We start from the raw sequence: 20,987 nt of genomic DNA on the forward strand, positions 1-20,987 counted from the left end.
TTTAAAACAAACAAAAGGAAGTGTTTCTTCACACAATGTACAAGCAACCTGTGGAACTGCTTGCCAGAGGATGTTGTGAAGGCCAAGACTATAATAGCGTTCAAAAAAAGAACTAGTAAGTTCATAGAGGATAGGTCCATCAGTGGCTGTTAGCCAGGTGTCCCTAGGCTCTGTTTGCCAGAAGCTGGGAATGGGCGACAGGGGATGGATCACTTGATGATTCCCCGTTCTGTTCATTCCTTCTGGGGCACCTGGCATTGGCCACCGTTGGAAGACAGGATACTGGGTTAGATGGACCTTTGGTCTGACCCTGTATGGCCGTTCTTATAAGGTCCCCCTGGGAACATCTTGGTGCAGGGAGCCCCTGTGCTAAGGTAGGGAGCAGGCTCTCTGGCAGTTGTGGGTGCAGGGTGTGACCGCGTGCCTGGATGGGCCTCACTGAGAATGCCACACTCAAGGCAGACCACACTGAATAGGGCAGACAGTCCCCCAAACTGGTGGTTTATTCTATAATTAGATTAATCAAGCCAGTAACAAAGGAGCTTCTGCAGCACCACATTGGTTAACCAAAAGCCAAACACAATCCCCTGTAGGCATTCCACCCCTTGGCTCCTATCCTGACAACCAAGTCTAACATAGTGAGGGGTTATTGAAAACTGATTTCACCATATGTGAGGTTCTTTCTAATCCCAAAGGATCAGACACCTATCCTCAGGTCAGTATGAATCTCAGATCTTACCCAAATATCACACTGTCCGCCAATTCTTAGTCAACTAACTAGAGGTTTAATAATAGAAGAAAAGAAGAGAGTTATAAGTGGCTAATAGATCATATACGTGCAAGTGATTGCAAAGTCCTTGTATCAGGTTTGTAGCAGTGGTGGAATAAACTGCTGGTTTGCAAAAGTCTCTCTGGAATCACCCAAACAGATTGGGGGGTCATCAGTTCTTGTTCAAAGCTGCCTTGTTAGAAATCCAGTCCAGAGAAATGAAGACACAATGGAGATGTCTCAGGTGCCGTTTTATATTCTCTGCCATATACATGAAAATTTACTGTCCCAAACAAAGCCCACATGTGCATGGACAGATACTGACCCAAGATGGAGTCCAGGGTCACGTGAGTATGGAAAGTTACTGGGAGAAGATGGCATCTCAGGTCACATGTCCTTATATGCTTTGCTGACTCGCTGGGGTGGCAGTTGGTCCCTGGCTGTGTGAGGCATCCTCAGGAGGAGCTATCTGGGTGGGGCATCTTCAGTGGCCCATTGTTAGAGCTGAGTGACCTTAATGGCCCATCAACACATAGTTGTGTCGCCTGATCTGAGATGTGACTCGTACAAACACATTTGAGATAGAAATGTATTCATAACTTCAGATACAAAGATGATACATGCCTATAAACCAGATTATCATAGGTAGTAAATCATAACTTTTCCATTGATACCTTACATGGTATATACTTTGTACAGGAGTTGTTGCAATTGTATAACAGTGGTAATATCAATATAAATGGTCATATTCAATCATGCAGCATCATGCAGGGGCATTCTGTGCTGGGATGGGAGAGGAGTGGGGTGAAGCAGCGGTGAGCTGGCAGGGAAGGAGGCAAATAGTAGTGAGAGTTGCGGCCAGGGTGGAGCTGCATCTCATTGATTCTGCACCCACCCTCTGCAGTGGCCCACACTGCCCATTGCACGGGGTACAAGTTCTGGCAGGCCTGAGGGCTGTCCTGGTCTGCACCAGGAACTGCACCAGTCCCTACAGCATCTAAATAGTGGTGGTGCAGTCTGCCCCCCCTCTGTGCCTGCATCAGTGTAGGGATGAATCTGCTAGTTCTAGCCACTGGACTAACGTAGTTCCAGGAGTTGTCTCCCTATTGTGACAGGGTCGGGGCGGATGGCTGCAGAAGCGTAGTAGAAGGCAGGTTAGCCCCAGGTTAAGTAGGTCCCTTTTCCCTGGGTAAGGTAACAGGGAAGGTTTTAGAACAACCAGGAACCTTCTGGAGACAATTAAGACAGGCAGGCTGATTAGAACACCTGTAGCCAATCAAGAAGCTGCTGGAATCAATTAAGGGAGGCTAATCAAAGCACCTGGGTTTAAAAAGGAGCTCACTTCAGTTTGTGGTGCGCATGTAAGGAGCTGGGAGCAAGAGGTGCTAGAAGCTGAGAGTAGAACGTATACTGTTGGAGGACTGAGGAGTACAAGCATTATCGGACACCAGGAGGAAGGTCCTATGGTGAGGATAAAGAAGGGGTTGGGAGGAGGCCATGGGGAAGTAGCCCAGGGAGTTGTAGCTTTCACACAGCTGTTCCAGGAGGCTCTCTAGACAGCTGCATTCCACAGGGCCCTGGGCTGGAACCCAGAGTAGAGGGTGGGCCCAGGTTCCCCCCAAACCTCCCAACTCCTGGTCAGACACAGGAGGAGTTGACCTGGACTGTGGGTTCACGAAAATGTCCAAACTGAGGGCTGCTGTGAAGCTCCAAGGCGAGCAAATCCGCCAATAAGTGCAAGACCCACCAAGGTAGAGGAGGAACTTTGTCACACTATCTATAACCTCAGACAGACAAGTGGCATCATTCATTGGGAATCTCTCTACTGAGGCTGGGTGATGACACTGGGGAAAAACCTCAAGTGTATTATTATAAAGTAAAAGGAGTGAACAGATTTTAGTAATAAGCTTTGTCAGGGAGGACTCAGAATGATGCACAGAGGTTTAGACCTGAGGATGGTCTTGCAATGTGGAATGCTTACATTGCTCACACTTGTGCATTGCCTCTTGGACCATATCAGTCTTCAAGGCTGTCTCCAGGCCAGGGCCGTCCTTAGGCATATGCAGCTACGTCCCGAAAATTTGGGGCAACCCTGGGTTTTAGTGTCCACCCTGCCGCCTCTTCCAATCCCTGTTCTGACCCTTCCTGCAGGCTCCCACACCTGGCTGCTGCAGCCTGGTGACTTTTACTCCAGAGGGTATCTAGTAACTTAAAAGTGAAAAAGCCTTCCAGCCTGCCAGACCTATTAGCACAACACCCCTTTCCTGCCAGATAGCTGGACAAATGAGTTTCTCTTTCTTTACTTCTAACTATTGGATGAACTAGTTTTAAGAGAACCCTCTAGCAAAATCAGTACAATGAATATTGTTATGAACACACTAAACCTCTATGACTGATTAATTTAAAATAATATCTTTGTTTCAGTGAGTTAAATATGTAGTAATCTGGAATGATTACTTTATGTAGGCTTAAGAGTACATTGAAAACATAAAATCAGCTTAGAAATACTGATTAAGAAAATGTAAAACAGAGAAGAGCTGCATCATGTATTCCATAATATTTAATGTTGTATTCAGCAGCACAGCTGACTTGCCCTTACTACAAAGTTTTTGCAAATAAATCTCTGACAAACTTCAGGGTATATCAAAAAGCCTGTGAGTGACGTTTTTTATTCCCAAATTTAGTGCTTTTGATTAGGTCCCTTCTGCATGTCTAGTCTTCACCTTCTGGCATGCAGTGGAAAATGTGCTCCATTTTCTTTAGAGAGAAATTGCAGAAGAGTGGTTTTTTTCAAATGTCATTTGCTTCATTTGGGTTCAGTGATTTGGCTGGAACGGGTTGATCAGGGAGGGGGAGGGAGGAGAGGAGGGAGACAGTGGGGAGAGGGCGGGGCCTGGGCAGAGTGGGGGTGGAGTGTGGGCGGGGCCAAAGGTGGGCTAGGGGGCTAGCCTCCCTAAGCGGTGGCTTCACCCACTGCCCATGACCCCAGGTAAGAGTGGGTCGGCTCCCGCACACCCAGCGTGCGCTGCAGTCTCCTTAGGCACGGGCCGTCTTCGCAGAGCTGAATGCGTTGGTACCGCACATTCTGCGTGAGGGAGAGGGTACGGGGGTCTCTGGGGGAGCTGAGACACTCTGCTGCCATGAGGCAGGTGGGGCGGCTCGGTATCCTTTGCTGCCTCCCCCCTCCCCCCAGGCTGCAAGCTTGGGCTGTCGGCAGGCACAGGGGCACCAGTTTAATAATACTGCGTAGGGCCCCATAAATCCTAAGGATGGCCCTGCTCCAGGCTCCTTTCCCAACATTAACAAAAAGTACATTCATAGAGAAATCCAGACTAAAGCTGTGGCCCTGAGTGAGGAGCCTGTCGTATACTTCATATCTGAAAGAGGTTCTCAACCATTTTCCTTCGGAGGGCCCCCCAACATTTTGTAAAAACTCCACAGCCCACCTGTGCCACAATAACTGGTTTTCTACATATACAAGCCAGGGCTGGTGTTAGGGGGTAGCAAGCAGGGCAATTGCCTGGGGCCCCATGCCAGAGGGCCCCCACAAAGCTACATTGCTTAGGCTTCAGCTTCAGCCCTGGGTGGTGGGGTTCAGGGACCTGGGCTTCAGCTTTCTGTCCTGGGCCCCCATGAGGCTAATGCTGGCCCTGCTTGGAGCCCCTCCCCGAAACCTTCTTGAGGCCCTCTTGAGGGCCCCAGACCTCTGGTTGAGAACCACTGGAATATGGGACATCTCTCATGTATGCATCCCCAGTTGCTGTGGGTACTCAATGCTTTACCAACACACACTTCCTCACTTCCGAAGGAACAAGGAGCATGTTACTGTACACCTGACTGTACCCTAAATAAACTCTAGATGTCAGTATAGCCAAATCATTTAATCAGCTGCTCCAGACCTTCCTATCTCTTAATCTTGCAGCATTTTTACACTCATCCTGCTTTCTTCCCTCTCTTTCCTTGCAGCTGGTTTCTACTTTGGATTTTTATTGTCAAAGGAAGGGCAAATGGCTCTGAAGATGAAAAAAGACAGCTGTGTGAAAACCAGCTCTGTAATGGTTAGATGAAGGGTGGTAAAACTACATACTCTATTACTACTACTATCCGCCATTGCTGCTACCAGGAGAGCAAAGTAATTATGAATTTTCTTAGTGCAGACAGAGTCTGATGAGAGTTCCAGGTTCTCATTGCTCTTTCCTGGCACCCTAGCTTTTTAAGGGGCTACAAGGCTGCTTTACTCAGACTATATCAAGCTTGAAAGCCTAGTAAAATCCTGAAAAAATGTCCCCTTCATGAATGTGCTCCTGGATCGTCAGTCTGTTTCATTGTAGTTTAGTAACTCCAGTAGTTGCCACTTCACAATTTATACCATCTACCTTCTGCTGGCACGTGTGTCTTAAGAGAATAAATAGATGGAGGGTCTGTTGGTACATTCAGAGTTCCTTCAAAGGGAACAGGTCTGTTTACATCTGGCTGAGATCAATTGTTCCCTGATGGAATATGGAATGTCCTGTGCACACACAAGCTGTTCCCCCATTGTTTTAGTGGCAATTCATGGATATTTTATTAGTACTTCGAGAGCTGTTTGCTTCACTAGAAGGGTAAGTAAAACTGAAGTGTGGTACAGTGCAGCATGTGTAATTTCAAACAAAGATATGTTAAAAACATTACTCCTAAAAGTGAATTCCTTGAAGCAACAGGATCTCTGGCCTTCAAATTTGGCAACATGAAGCACTGGGCTCCAACTATCCACTGTGCACTGTGTGAGACCTCCCACTGTGAATTGATCAGCCTTGCTGCTGAGTAGACCATCTCTGCTTGTGATCAGTCCCAGAGTGGTGAACAAGAAGCACTTTACTTGTGAAAGGATCCAGAGGTGATTTGCCTGCCTTAGTAGGAAGGCACTAGAGAGACCCTCTCTTTGTGACAAGCAAGCAGGAGATGGGGAAGGAGCTGCCTCAATCAGCATCGTATTTTGGATGGAGGTGTTGATCTCGTTTGGTGAGCGAGTCAGGAGGTATATATTCTGGATTCCACTTAGTCCTAATCGGCCTCTGAGTGTTCCTGACCATCAGTTCTCATCTATCCAACAAGTCTGTGGATATTCAAAGGGCTCTTGAAACCCTTTCCCACAGGATCAAAGACTACAGAGTAATTTATTTTGCTGTCTCTAGGAAATGGAGAATAGGAGAAGCCAGAACTATCAGGGTTTTCTTCTGCCTGTGGATTGTCTCTTTCACACACGAACCTTGCTGACTGCAGACATCTACAATAGAACCTAAGAGTTATGGACACCTTGGCAATGGAGGTTGTCCGTAACTCCGAAATGTTTGTAACTTTGAATGAAATACGGTTCCGGCTCCAGCAGTTCACGCTCTGGGCCAGGTTCCAGAGGCAGCTTCTTTGCAGGCAGCTTCTTTCCCAGGCAGGGCAAACTTGTCCCCCGCCTGGCTGCAGTGGGTGGGGTGAAAACAGCGAGTCCCCCTCCTGGTAGGGGGTGGTGGTGGTGAAAACAGCACCCCCCCCGCCCCCGCTGGCCAGGGGAAGCTCTAAGCACCCATGGCTTACAGGAAAGCAGCGTAGACTCCAGTGCTGCTCCTGCCTTGCAATCTCAGTCTCTTCAACTCCTAGCTGTAAGTGTGCCCCGCGCATGAGGGTTGGGACGGGGTAGCGGTGGGAACAGGCAGCCCAGATCTGCCTCCCTTGAAGATGCAATTCAGGCACAGTACAGTATTTGCTTTTTTAAAATTTTTGTTTCTGGTGCTGCCTGATTGGATACTTCCAGTTTCACATGGTGTCCAGTTGACCGGTCAGGCCATAACGCTGGTGTTTGTATCTTTGAGGTTCTGCTGTATGTCTAATCAAATTAAAGTGCCAAATCTAACAAATTGATATTGATTGTGCCTTGTTTTCTTGCAGAGTGTCTGCTGGTTAGTAGAGCTGATTAGAAAATGAGTTTTTTCTTCACATAATTTTTTGACATTTTAGCAAAAAATTGAAAACCAAATAAATTCAGATGGAAACTGACTTTTAAAATTTGGAAATCCTGCTATGGTGCATGAGAATTGTAGTTTGGATTCCTCATACCCTCATTCTTCTCTATAGACTGGCCTCCTTGGCCAGACTATATCTACCATGGTGCACCATGGTACCATGCTCTTGCTGAGTCACCCTGGTGCATCATGGGTAGCGTAGTCCAGCCCGGTAACCCAGAAGGCACTGCATCAACATTTCCAAAGCAACATTTTCAGTTTTTGGAGGAAAGTTTTTGGCTTTTGGATGTTCATTTTTTCCATGAAAAGTTGAAATTTTCAGTGGAAAGCAGACACTTTACATGAAAAGTTTCACCCAATTTTCTGTCAAAAACAGTTTTGATAGAAATTTTTCAAGTAGTCCTACTAGTTAGTTAGTCCAATGTAATTCTAGCTATTCTCCCTGTTTTATAGCAGCATGTTGTTCTTACTGGTTATACAGCACCTTCCATGAGCCTCAAAGCATATTATACAATTACAGAGCATTTAATTAATGGAATGATTTTGCCCACCCAACAAAACAATCCCATCTGGAGTGGAAGTGAGACAGGTAGGATATTTACATTAAGTCAGTGCTGTAGATTCCAGTAATGAGAAGGATAATTAATGTCCTTTAACAGCATTTGTAGACTACAAGATATGAAAATAGAGGGATCACGTTTCATGCTTCAGGGTTTCAAATGACTGAGTGTAGATTGAATCCCAAAAAAGTACCATTTGCCCATTTTCCGTATACACACATACACAATTCACTTGATGCATCTTGCATCTTCCTCTGAAGTGTTACGTATTATGATTGCTGAAGACAGGATACTTGAAATGATTTACTTGAAAAATGGTCTTTTGTTCAAAAACAAACAATATTGGGGTTCTTCTCTTTTTCCTGTCGCTCTCCCTTTTTCAACAGCAAAATGGAAATGGAAAATAATAAAGGAGGGTGGGGGAAGGTGAATAATGAGCCAAATCCCCAACTATTCAGATCCTTTTGAAAACTTCAAACCTTTCTAAAACTTCCCCTTTCATCTTTTTATCCAGCTCTCCCACTGACTTACACTCCATTCTCTGGGGAGAGGAGGGATGGAGACTTTCCTGTTAGGCACATTCCAAGCACTTGGCTAGACAGAGACAATCACTGTATGCCAGTCTCCCCTGCCCTCACCCATTGATTGCCATTCTGCTGTGCTTTCTGGCAGTGCTCCTCTCAAGGCCATTGGCTTTTCATTTTAGAATTACTAGTACTTGAGTGCTGTCTGGGGAGAGCTTCCTTAACCCTACCATCACTGAGCTTGGCTGCATTGAAAAATATGTTTAAACTTCAGCACACAGTGAGGCATGTATTCAGCAGTCACTTTTCTGAACAGATGGGACCTTCAGCTTCCGTTGAGCCCTGCTGCTACTGCTAATGCAAGACGTATTTATGTGTCGTGTCATGAAATCAGAACTCTCAGCTCCGAAGGAAGCTGCCTTGAGACAAGCTGAATCACCTGAACGCCAAACCCAGCTGCACGGCATTATGGAAATGCTTTAGAATAAGATCTGGCTTGGGAACAGGCTCACACTGACGTAGGTCTGGTAAGAAGGAAGCTTTTCCCAGCAGACGGAGTGACTGTGCAGTTCTAAGAAACAAGGCTTCTCCTCCCAGATGTAACTCTTTCAAAGGACATAGATTAATTTGGCTCAACATAGAGCGTGTCTACACTGGCACTTTGCAGCGCTGCAACTTTCTAGCTCAGGGGTGTGAAAAAAACACCCGCCTGAGTGCAGCAAGTTTCAGCCCTGTAAAGTGCCCTTGCAGACTGTGCACCAGCGCTGGGAGCCATGCCCCTCGTGGAGGTGGTTTTTTTTAGAGCGCTGCCGTGGCAGCCAGTGTAGACAAGCCCATTAGCACACATAAAATGCCTTGCATCACGTGTAAATTACTACTCTGTTAGGCTCTGGTGGCTTCTGCAATAGAAGACAGGGATAGAGGGCACCCAAACTATTTAAAGGGTACTCAATTGCTGAACACTACAATGGGTGACTCTGGCCCAATTACTCCTAGGTGAATTCTTTACTAAAAAATTAAAAATTCTGCACACAATAGTTTAAAATTCTGCAAAATTTTGCATATTTTATTTGTCAAAACAACACAGTGTAATTATACCAGTTTCAATTATTTTGGTAATTTATTTCAAAATACCTGTCAGTAAGTAAGTCTGTAATAATACAGACAAAAAAAAAAAAAGATCCAGGAAATGTTTTTTTTTGTGACAAATAAATTCTTTAGTAGGCTATTAATACAGAACTTTGAGGAATTAATTTAAACTATAATACAGAAACGTATTTCCTGCACCCCTCAGAAGCAGTGCAAAGGCTTGGGGGAGTCAGAGGTAACGGAGGAGCTGAGGTAGAGGGAAGGGGTCTGGGAGTGAACCTAGAGCAGTAGTTCCCAAACTGGGGTTCGTGAAATGTTACAGGGGGTTCTTGGGAAAAAATTCCCTAATGGCAGACAGAGCTGTCCCTAGGGACTCTGGGCAGTGCGGGGCCCGCAGCCTGGAGCCCCTGGACCTCCAAGAGCTAAGCAGATCAAAGCAAGGATATCTATCACACTGAGGAGATTTAAACTTCAAGACTCCTTATAACAAATGGAAAGGGAGGTAGCTATTTGGGGGGAGGGATAGCTCAGTGGTTTGAGCATTGGCCTGCTTAAACCCAGGGTTGTGAGTTCAATCCTTGAGGGGGGCCATTTAGGGATCTGGGGCAAAAAATTAATTGGGGATTGTGCCTGCTTTGAGCAGGGGGTTGGACAAGATGATCTCCTGAGGTCCCTTCCAACTGTGATAGTCTATGAGTCTATATTTGTTGCTATTTTTAAAATTAAATAGGCAACTAGTATTGTTTTTAAAATTATGATGAAGAACAAGTTTAAGCTTTATTGTAATGTGCATTGTTTGCCTGGACTGCTCAAGACCTGAATGCTTGTTTTGGAGGAACTTTGAGTTGGCTTCTTAAATACCTTCATGCTGTTGCATATCTGATACTCCTTGATGAAACATAGGAGCCTGGTCTTATAACAGGCTTATTCAAAGTGACATAAGCTACGAAAGTGAGATCTTGGAAGAGTGTTGCCATTTTCATAATGTAATAAAAATACTGTAATGATAAATATTAATAATAAATAGTGTGTAATAAGTGTATTATAAAAACAAATTTTATATTTCCAAGATCACTGCTTTTATAATTTATATTTAGGTAAAGGACAAAATCCCTGGAAATATTCATTTTTAGCAGGGGGTTTGCGAGACTTGACATTTTCGTGAAAGGGGTTCACAGGTTGTTAAAGTTTGGGAACCACTGACCTAGAGGGTTATTGGGTGTGAGTAGAAGTCTGGAACAGTTTTTCTGGGAGATGTGGGAGGGTTTGTTAGGGAGTTGGGGCACCTCCCTCATATGACCCTGACTGACCCTTAGCCTCTCCCATTCAGTCCTCCCATCCCTGTGTGTCCCTGCACCTCCTACTCCCTGTGCCCATGTGGCCCTGCAGCCCCCTACCCTCCATCCCCATGTGGTCCTAAAGCCCCCTACCCTCCATCCCCATGTGGCCCTGCAGCTCCCTACCCTCCATCCCCATGTGGCCCTGCAGCCCCCTCCCATTCAGTCCCTGGCTCAATGCTGTCACCCCACTAGCTCTTGAGCTCCCACCCCAGTCTATCCCCCCACTAGTGCTTCTGAACACCAGTCTGTGACCCCTCAGCAGCCCTCTGTTTCCCCCCGCTCTGTCTTCTGCCCATGCCCTGTGCCTCCTAACCTGGCTCCATGGGCAGGGTGCTGTGATGAATGCAGCCAGTTGCCGACTGTTACTGCTGATCAGCTGCTGCTGTCTGTTCTGGCGCCACAGCAGCCGCTGGTGGGTGAAAGGCACTTCTCCAGCAGAACGTATTTTCTGCACAGAAAGAAAAAATTCTGCACCAGACATGAATTTTGCACATGTGCAGTGGCACAGAATTTCCCCAGGAGTACCCAATATTAGGAAAACGTGATTGCACAGCACACAGCAACTGCTGTGCCAAAGCTGGGGTTGTATTAGAGCTTTTCAGAGATTGCGTGGTTCACCAACCACCAGATCCAGAGCCATGTTTTTGGGGTGCCCATCCACTCGTTGATTAGATACCTGAAATCAAAAAACATTCCAACTGCAGCTAGATGCACGGTCCTGCAAGAAGACTACAGCCGGGGTGAGAACTGAATCCAACTCTTCTGAGGCCCAGTCCAGTGCTGTACCCAGAGGCCATACTTCCTCTGCCCACTGTCTCTGACCCACCTCTCACCTTTAAAATATTCGCATTTAAGGCTTCTTTTTTTAAAAAAATGGAAAACTATCTAAAATCTTAAGTCCTTAACAGAGTGTGTGTGTGTAGCCCTAACATTGCAATTATTGTAAATATATTGTAACACAAAATATTTCAAAATGCATTCCTACTTTATCTACCTGCCAAGACTTGTGTTTTGTACTTCACCAGCAGGCCTGCTGATGTCACTAATGCAGCACCTAAAACCATTTAAGGAAATCACATAGGTGACCTGTTTAGGACCCTGATCCAAAGCTCATTGAGATCAATGGAAAGTGGCCGATTCACTTTAATAGGCTTTGGATAAGGTCTTAGGCGCTTATGATTTTATCACATGCCGTGGGAAATGCACAGAACCCAGAGTGCCTGAATTCAGGTCCCAACATGTAAATAAACTTTTAAAATTGACTTTAAAATATTTTAATTGTCATGTTTTAGGTACAGCTGGTCAAAAATAGGAATTCTCAGAATTTCTTGTGGGAGATGTCTGGGGCATGTGACAGTCGAACTATAACTTCCATGAGGCTCAGTGGCAGCTCAGATGGACATGTTACTGTTGAACTGACTGGAAATGAAGTGTTTCAATTCAGTTCAACCCACTAAAATGTTTCAATTTGGGTCCCCCAGATCAGAAACAAATATTTCATGATGATTTTCCTAATGGGATTTTATTTGGCAAAACAGAAATTTTTCCGGAAACTCCATTTTCAAAAAAAAAAAAAAAAAAAAAAAAGTTGATGGAAGATTTCCAACCACTCTAGTTTTAAACCTATACATCTATCTATCCCTATACCACACCCATTACTGTGGTAGTTGAATGACTAATGACTCTTAGTAACAATCTAGGGTCTCAGACTTGTTTTTGGAACAGCATTTTATTCATTTTTTTGTTACGAAAGTATTTTAATTTACCTTTAAGTCTTGGGTTCCCATGGGTCCCCATCCCAAGACATATATGGGCTCTTTGCACATGCTCACTCTATCTGTCAGATGCCAGCAAAATGTTTTGCACAAGATGGTTTCTTGCCCAGTTGGAAGGGAGGTTGCAGTTGGATACACCAAGATATTGACTGTCAAGTACCAGGGGCCCTTCAAGTGGTTGGGGCTTGGTCTGAGGGCAAAGTTTGATGGTTTTACCTGGGCTTTGTTTTAATCCCAATTCAATCCCGTGGGAACACGAATATACTACTCACTGGGCAGAGCAGGGTAGAAGGGATAGAAAAAACACTTCTGTGGTTTGCGCTTTCACTCCTTGATTCTGTTTGGTGCTTAGATACCATGGTGATAAGGGTTTTTATGAAAAACAGAGATGAGAGAGAGATTAAAATGCCACTCAGTGGCTTAGTTCGCTTAATGTTAACAATGCAATTTAATGAACTGCTGAATCTAAGGAAATATAGCCACATTCCAAACCAAAGAGATTTGCAACTTGGAATAAAAGCAAAGTCTCTGATTGAAATGTCAGACCCATCTCTGAGTGATGATTTAATAACTTTTATGAGTGATCCTGTCACAGCAAATCTCAACACTCGAATGGAGTGACTCAGTGAGAGCCTATTAACAATGATACATACCAAAGAGGAACAAGGTGAGCTTTTTACCCCTTCCCGACTTAGCTTAAAAGCTTATTTGCTGTGGGAACATTTTCTCTTTCTCTTACAACTCCTTTCCCTCCCCCTGACTCTCGTAGGATAAAATACTTCCGGGACTAATTGACCTGTGCAACGTGCATCAAGGAAACAGGGCCTAGGGTAAACAGAAGGTGAGGTACACCAGGTCCGATCCCCTGTGCTTCTGTCATGAGTTGTGAGTGGGCGTACAACTGGAGAAGGGCTTACATGTCTGGGTCACATGCTGTGAAGGTCTGGCAGAAAGAGGTGGAAAATCTTTTATCCCACATGCCTCCCGCATGCCATCATAGTGTTACAATGGCTACCAGCACTCCCAGCTACCTTCGAGACACCACTGACTTCCTGAGGAAACTACAATCCATCGGTGATCTTCCTGATAACACCATCCTGGCCACTATGGATGTAGAAGCCCTCTACACCAACATTCCACACAAAGATGGACTACAAGCCGTCAAGAACACTATCCCCGATAATGTCACGGCTAACCTGGTGGCTGAACTTTGTGACTTTGTCCTTACCCATAACTACTTCACATTTGGGGACAATGTATACCTTCAGATCAGCGGCACTGCTATGGGTACCCGCATGGCCCCACAGTATGCCAACATTTTTATGGCTGATTTAGAACAACGCTTCCTCAGCTCTCGTCCCCTAAAGCCCCTACTCTACTTGCGCTATATTGATGACATCTTCATCATCTGGACCCATGGAAAAGAAGCCCTTGAGGAATTCCACCATGATTTCAACAATTTCCATCCCACCACCAACCTCAGCCTGGTCCAGTCCACACAAGAGATCCACTTCCTGGACACTACAGTGCTAATAAACAATGGTCACATAAACACCACCCTATACCGGAAACCTACTGACCGCTATTCCTACCTGCATGCCTCCAGCTTTCACCCTGACCACACCACACGATCCATCGTCTACAGCCAAGCTCTACGATACAACCGCATTTGCTCCAACCCCTCAGACAGAGACAAACACCTACAAGATCTCTGTCAAGCTTTCTTACAACTACAATACCCACCTGCAGAAGTAAAGAAACAGATTGATAGAGCCAGAAGAGTTCCCAGAGGTTACCTACTGCGGGACAGGCCTAGCAGAGAAAGTAACAGGGCGCCACTGGCCGTCGCCTTCAGCCCCCAACTGAAACCCCTCCAGCGCATTATTAAGGATCTACGGCCTATCCTGAAGGATGACCCGACACTCTCGCAGGTCTTGGGAGACGGGCCGGTCCTTGCCTGCAGACAGCCCCGCAACCTGAAGCGAATGCTCGCCAGCAACCACATACCACACAACGGAACCACTGACCCAGGAACTTATCCTTGCGGCAAGGCCCGTTGCCGGCTGTGCCCGCATATCTATTCAGGGGACACCATCACAGGGCCTAATGACATCAGCCACACTGTCGGGGGCTCGTTCGCCTGCACATCCGCCAGTGTGGTGTGTGCCATCATGTGCCAGCGATGCCCCTCTGCCATGTGCGTTGGTCGGGCTGGACAGTCTCTGCGTAGAGGAATGGATGGACGCAGATCGGATGTCAAGAATTGTGGCATTCGTAGGCCAGTCGGAGAACACTTCAGTCTCTCTGGTCACGCGATCACAGACATGAAGGTCGCTATCTTAAAACAAAAAGGCTTCAAATCCAGACTCCGGCGAGAGACTGCTGAATTGGAATTCATTTGCAAATTGGATGCTATTGATTTGGGCTTGGATAGAGACTTGGAGTGGCTAAGTCATTATGCAAGGTAGCCTGTTTCCTCTTGTTTTTTCCTACCCCCCCCCCCAGATGTTCTGGTTTAACTTGGATTTTAACTTGAAGAGTGGTCAGTTTGGATGAGCTATTACCAGCAGGAGAGTGAGTTTGTGTGTGTATGGGGGTGGGGGGGATGTGAGAACCTGGATTTATGCAGGAAATAGCCCAGCTTGATTGTCATGCACATTGTGTAAAGAGTTGTCACTTTGGATGGGCTATCACCAGCAGGAGAGTGAATTTGTGTGGGGGGGTGGAGGGTGAGAAAACCTGGATTTGTGCTGGAAATCACTTTAGATAAGCTATTACCAGCAGGACAGTGGGGTGGGAATAGGTATTGTTTCATATTCTCTGTGTATATATAAAGCCTGCTGCAGTTTCCACGATATGCATCTGAGGAAGTGAGCTGTAGCTCACGAAAGCTTATGCTCTAATAAATTGGTTAGTCTCTAAGGTGCCACAAGTCCTCCTTTTCTTCATGGTATATAGGTTAAAGCTGCTTCCAGCAGGTTTTATACACTCACGTCCCCCACTCTTCACAACACAGAAGCAAATCTCTGGGTGGATGTGGGTTATGCAACGCTTGCCTATCTTGAGTGGAGGCACAGGGCTGTGTAGCTGTGAGCGAGGTTACTAAGTGGTTCTGTTCCCAGGCACACTCTCGCACACAGCAATGTAGCTCCTTAAAGTGTGTGTTCTTTGGGGGAAACAGGCTGGGAATCTGCTGCCTGTACATATGTGTGCACAACTGCATATCACGCGCGAGTGCCGCCTCAGTGCCAATGTCCATGTGACATCAGGACTGACATTCAGTCTTGTGTCCTCATCTAATGGGTGGAGCTTGACTAGAGGTGGGCAAATAACTCATAACCCATAATTTATGTGATGTGTTATTCCTCTGTGATCTGTTCATGGGCACATGCAAGCTGTTTTGATTGGGAGGGCCCATGGCGTGATTTGGATCCCTGACTCGATGAATGTAGCTCTTTGAAACAGGTTGCCAGGGTGAATACTTGTGATTATGAATTTGAAACGTTTAAAATTCACCATCTCCATAAACATTCCTGCCAAAAAAATCACTCGCTGGAGTGTTCCTGATAAGCAGGGACTCAGCCAAAGGGGAATTCATTTCAGAATACAAAAGAATATGTGTGGACATTTGTCATGTTTGTCCAGAGCTAATCAAGGGAGTGTCACTGAGCTTTATTTCACCACCTGTTGAAGCCCCGACTGGGGAAACCTGCATGGCTAGTCACATCAGCAGCTCTCCGCTGTGCTGCACGCCCTTGCTGTGCTTGCTCAGCGTGTCTGGATCATCAGACGGCAGTCAAAACAGAAGCACATTCAGCAGACTTTTACTCATCCTCTTATGAGCCCAGACCACTTCCACAGCTAAGCTTTGCTTAGCTTAGCTTTGGCTCAATTCTCAGATCCATACTCTACAGAGCTGAATTGTTTTGGTGCATCTTTTTTCCCCACTGTGCCCTGCTTTATGCTAAAAGGGATGGCTGGACCCATAGATCAGATTCAGAAAGGGACATTGAAACAACTAATCTTGTGCTTGCTGTAATGTATTTATGCAAGGATAGATGCTTCAGTCATTCTGGGGAGCAATCCTTCCTGCAGGCCTTGAACAAACTGAGTAAACAATGCAGATAAATGAATAAATGAAATAAACCCCAGTCCAACAGAATAACGGGGCTAGACATAGTCCTGAGTTACACAAAGAATATTCAAATAGCAGCACAGTTTGCTTGAACCAGCCTATGCTAAACAATTAAATCAAAAAAGCTGACCATTGGCATAACAGTGCAGAGAACATCAAACTACACGTTACTCGCGTTGTTCAGAGGCTAGCTCTAAGGACAGTAAAAATGTGCAAGGTATTTATATATCTGCTTTTGCCAATAACATAATCCAGCCAAGAAGGATGACATCTATTGAATGCTTGCTGTTTTCTAGCAGAGAAGCCAGCACTTTCTTTAATCAGTGGAAATTATCCATAGAATCCCATGAAGATCTGCACATCTGTCCCTTGAACCATGGGGATGCACATTGGCTCTTTTTTATCACCATGTTTGCATTATAATACCTTGTAGTGGATTTTTAATTTTTTTTTGGCTAGGCAGTGCAGGATATCTGACAGCAGAGGGCCTGAATTGTTCGCATAATAATAATACTACCTAGCCTACAAGCAGAAGACAACAGTTTCGGAGAGATATTACTTTTAATTCTTACATTTGCCATCTTTACTGACTGGATGCTTACTGAGCAAGAGAGGGGCAGCTGGCAGGGTAGGGGGGTGTCCTTTAGCAGATGACCTTAAATCAGAGACTGGCATAAACCCTGGCTCCGAACTCCCCCCGCACTTTGAAGGATTTGAAATGTGGTGCAAGATGTGAATTGTGCGGTGGAGTCCCTCATTTTCAGCCTGATCTGTTCAATGCTCACTCAGGGCTCTGCGTATGGTACTGCAGTGTACATGACTGAAAAAGAGGTTCCTTGGAGTGAGTGTTGCCCACTGAGCAACACGGCATCATTTCAAAGGATTTAACTTCAGCCGGCATGTACAACCAAGGCCAATTTGTGCGATTTGTTGACTCTATAATTTGCAAAATCTTTCTTCCTAAAGTATAATTGCCACCTGCTGTAGATGTTCCTTCGACATGAACTACATTCCCTCCCGCTAAAATGACATTGGTGCCAGACACTGCAGTGTGGACATGAGTTACTCTCAGCACGCAAAAGACCTAATGTGGAGGGCTAGTGTGAATTAATATGTCATGTGTTAGTTACTGTTGCTTTCAGTGGACTGCTCTAGTAACTACTGAAATTACGACAAGGTATCACGGCGTAAAGCACAAAACCGCCAGCGCCATCATGGAATCAGTTCTCTCCATTCTTGGAGCATGTATTGTCTCTCCCCTCCCCCCCAGGTTTCTGATTGTCTAGCCAACCTCAGGACTCATGGATACTGATTGGTCGGTGAAGGGAACTCAAGGCCAGATGAATATTACTATCTAATTTGGAATTAAGGCAGGAACCTGGAGATTTATAGTATCACAGGCAATGTTATAACATGTTATAATATCACGTATGTTATAAATGAACATGGGCTATACCATAACTGGTAATAAACTACATTTTGGAGATAGCCCGATGAGTACAATTGTCTTCACCCCACCAGGTCCCTTTGCATGGTTTAGTATCATTTGCGGATGATACTAAACTGGGAGGAGTGGTAGATACGCTGGAGGGGAGGGATAGGATACAGAAGGACCTAGACCAATTGGAAGATTGGGCCAAAAGGAATCTGATGAGGTTCAATAAGGATAAGTGCAGGGTCCTGCACTTAGGACGGAAGAACCCAATGCACAGCTACAGACTAGGGACCGAATGGCTAGGCAGCAGTTCTGCAGAAAAGGACCTAGGGGTGACAGTGGACGAGAAGCTGGATATGAGTCAGCAGTGTGCCCTTGTTGCCAAGAAGGCCAATGGCATTTTGGGATGTATAAGTAGGGGCATAGCGAGCAGATCGAGGGACGTGATCGTTCCCCTCTATTCGACATTGGTGAGGCCTCATCTGGAGTACTGTGTCCAGTTTTGGGCCCCACACTTCAAGAAGGATGTGGATAAATTGGAGAGAGTCCAGCGAAGGGCAACAAAAATGATTAGGGGACTGGAACACATGACTTATGAGGAGAGGCTGAGGGAGCTGGGATTGTTTAGCCTGCAGAAGAGAAGAATGAGGGGGGATTTGATAGCTGCTTTCAACTACCTGAAAGGGGGTTCCAAAGAGGATGGCTCTAGACTGTTCTCAATGGTAGCAGATGACAGAACGAGGAGTAATGGTCTCAAGTTGCAGTGGGGGAGGTTTAGATTGGATATTAGGAAAAACTTTTTCACTAAAAGGGTGGTGAAACACTGGAATGCGTTACCTAGGGAGGTGGTAGAATCTCCTTCCTTAGAGGTTTTTAAGGTCAGGCTTGACAAAGCCCTGGCTGGGATGATTTAACTGGGAATTGGTCCTGCTTTGAGCAGGGGGTTGGACTAGATGACCTTCTGGGGTCCCTTCCAACCCTGATATTCTATGATTCTATGATTCTATGGTGTACATTGGCCTACAGTGAGCTATCATAGGAAAAAAGAGCTGCAGGAGCTCACCTATCCCTCATCCCTCTGCATCAAGGCCAATCTTGCCATATACATGCTTGTCTTGAAGGCTTTCTAATGGCGAGGCCATAACTCCCTCAACAGGAAAATTAGTCCCCTGACCATCATTTTATGCAACTTAGCTTTGCCTCACAGTTGCTGGTGCTCTAATTTTCTGTTAGAGCCTGGATGAAATTTCTGCTAGGGGTTTGCTGTTAGGGCTGCTCTTGTGTTGTACAAAAGCAGTGACTCCAGGTGTGGAAACTTTATCAAAGGTCTTTAGAGCAATCTGTCTGCTTAGTGGAACTTGGATTCAGAGAATCACAGCTGGGCGATTTATTTCCTCTTCTTAGATTTTGTTCTGCTTTCAGGGCAAAATTCTATGTAGCAGATCTTGACTTGGCGACTCCTTTCTATCCACTCATGCAGAAACCAAAGGGAGTTCCATACATAAAACAATATATACAAATCTGCCATGAGCGTCTGAGAAGAGAAGCTTCCCTCTAGGCCTCCACTGACTGCGTTAATGACCTGGATTTTCCTCCTGGCTGCTGTGTAACTTTTGCCTGAAGCATGTCTCACCCATTCAAAGTGACCAGATGCCCCGGTGTGATTTTTGCCCTCGGTGTCTCACAGGCTCAAGGCAACCAGATGCCATGGTTTCCATTGGAAAAACAGTGCCAACTCTGTCACTGATTTGATTCAAGTATAAAATAGTAAAGTTTTAACAAAGCAAACAAACAAAAAGAAAAGATGTATTGAAAAAAATGGGACCAGATTCACCATGGCATTACCCCAGCTTTACGCTGGTGTAAATCTACTGCTCTCTGCTTAGATTGTAAACTCTTCGGGGCAGGGACTGTTTCTTTGTTACAGGTGTGTACAGTTGCTAGCACAGTGGGCTCTAGATGCTACTCAATACAAATGAATAACAACATTAACTTTAGGACTAAGTGTAGGACTGGACTAACACAGTGGGGAATCAGGCTCTATATACTTGAAATCAACCCTGATTTGTCTTACCATGGAAAGGACGAAAGAAGGACAATAAACAAGTAGATTATGTATTATTATTTATTTGTATTAGGGGGCACCTAAGGGCCTCAATCTTGGGCAAACAAATTACAGAAAGATGGTACCAGCTCCCAGAAGTTTACACTCTAATATAAGACAAGAGACAGGTGCTGGATACATACAGAGGGATGGGGAACACAAGGAAACAGTGAGGTGATATGGGTTGGCATGGTAGGTAGTGGTCTGACCACACCATTGCTGAGTTTTTTGTTTTGTTTTCTGAGGAGAGTTTTAAGGCGAGATTTGGAGGGGAACGCTGCCGTGGCTTTGTGGATGTTTACAGGGAGCTCATGTATGAGAGGCTGCATGGGAGAGAGCACAAAGGGATTTGTTTGAAAATCTAATGAGTGGGAAGTGAAAGTTGGCAGGAGTCAGCAGCTCCATAGTGTCTGAGAGACAATGGGTAGGCTGGGGTTAGGTCACAAAGGGCCTTGGATGTAAAGACGATTTCAGTAAAAGTGTATCCATGTACCCCATGCGCCAGGCTACATCACTGTCTTTTCCCCCACTAGCCTGGGGAGGTGCAGAGGTAATACCAGGCTGTTTCATGACTGACACTGCACGACAGCATGTACTGGGCTCCTGATTTCCCCTCTTCTTTCTCCCTCTGCAGGAACCTGCAGACTTGGCTGGGCATATTACTGCATGGGAGGTGGGGCGGCTGCAGCCATGCTGATCTGTACCTGGCTCTCATGCTTCGCCGGAAAACATCCCAGACCTGTCATGTTAGTGAAGAGCATCATGCAGAGTGCAAATCCGTATGGAGTGGAGCTCGAGTGCTGCCTTAAACAATGAGCTTTCCCGGATACTCTCCTAAAAAAGAAGGAGGAGTGCTGGCCACATGGTCCAAACTTCTCTGACTGATACACATGAACCCCCACTTTTCTGTCGACAGCAGGGGCCAAAGACTGCTCCCAACTACTGTTGCGTATCTGGGCTAACTACATTCAGGTGGGGTCACTCTAGATTTACACTGGTGTAACTGAGAGCACAACTTGGCTACAATGATCATAGAAACAATGACAGTCTCCTTGCGGACCAGGCGCTAAGAACAAGAGGCCAGTTTCCTCTGCATCGTGATTCCCTTGAAAGCAGGGGATGAATTTGGTCCAAGGAAAATAAGAATTCATTTCATGCATTCTCTGAATGTAAGATACATCTCCATTAATAATAATACATAACTCTTATCTAGCATTTTTCCTCAGAAGATCTCAAAGCGTTTTACCAATGAGGGCAGTGTCA

The 20,987-nt window shown here is 45.6% G+C and overlaps 1 protein-coding gene across 1 annotated transcript in view; it reads left to right on the forward strand.

The window, feature by feature from the left end:
- Positions 1-20,540, forward strand: part of LHFPL1 (LHFPL tetraspan subfamily member 1) — a 37,667-nt gene extending 17,127 nt beyond the window's left edge. Inside the window, exon 3 of the mRNA XM_073358713.1 lies at positions 20,359-20,540. Within this exon, the coding sequence (XP_073214814.1) occupies positions 20,359-20,540 (182 nt within the window). The remainder of the gene's footprint in view (positions 1-20,358) is intronic.
- Positions 20,541-20,987: the final 447 nt, after the last annotated feature.

Source organism: Lepidochelys kempii, chromosome 9 (genome assembly GCF_965140265.1).
Source record: "Lepidochelys kempii isolate rLepKem1 chromosome 9, rLepKem1.hap2, whole genome shotgun sequence".
In the NCBI taxonomy this organism is placed as follows: Eukaryota; Metazoa; Chordata; order Testudines; family Cheloniidae; genus Lepidochelys; species Lepidochelys kempii.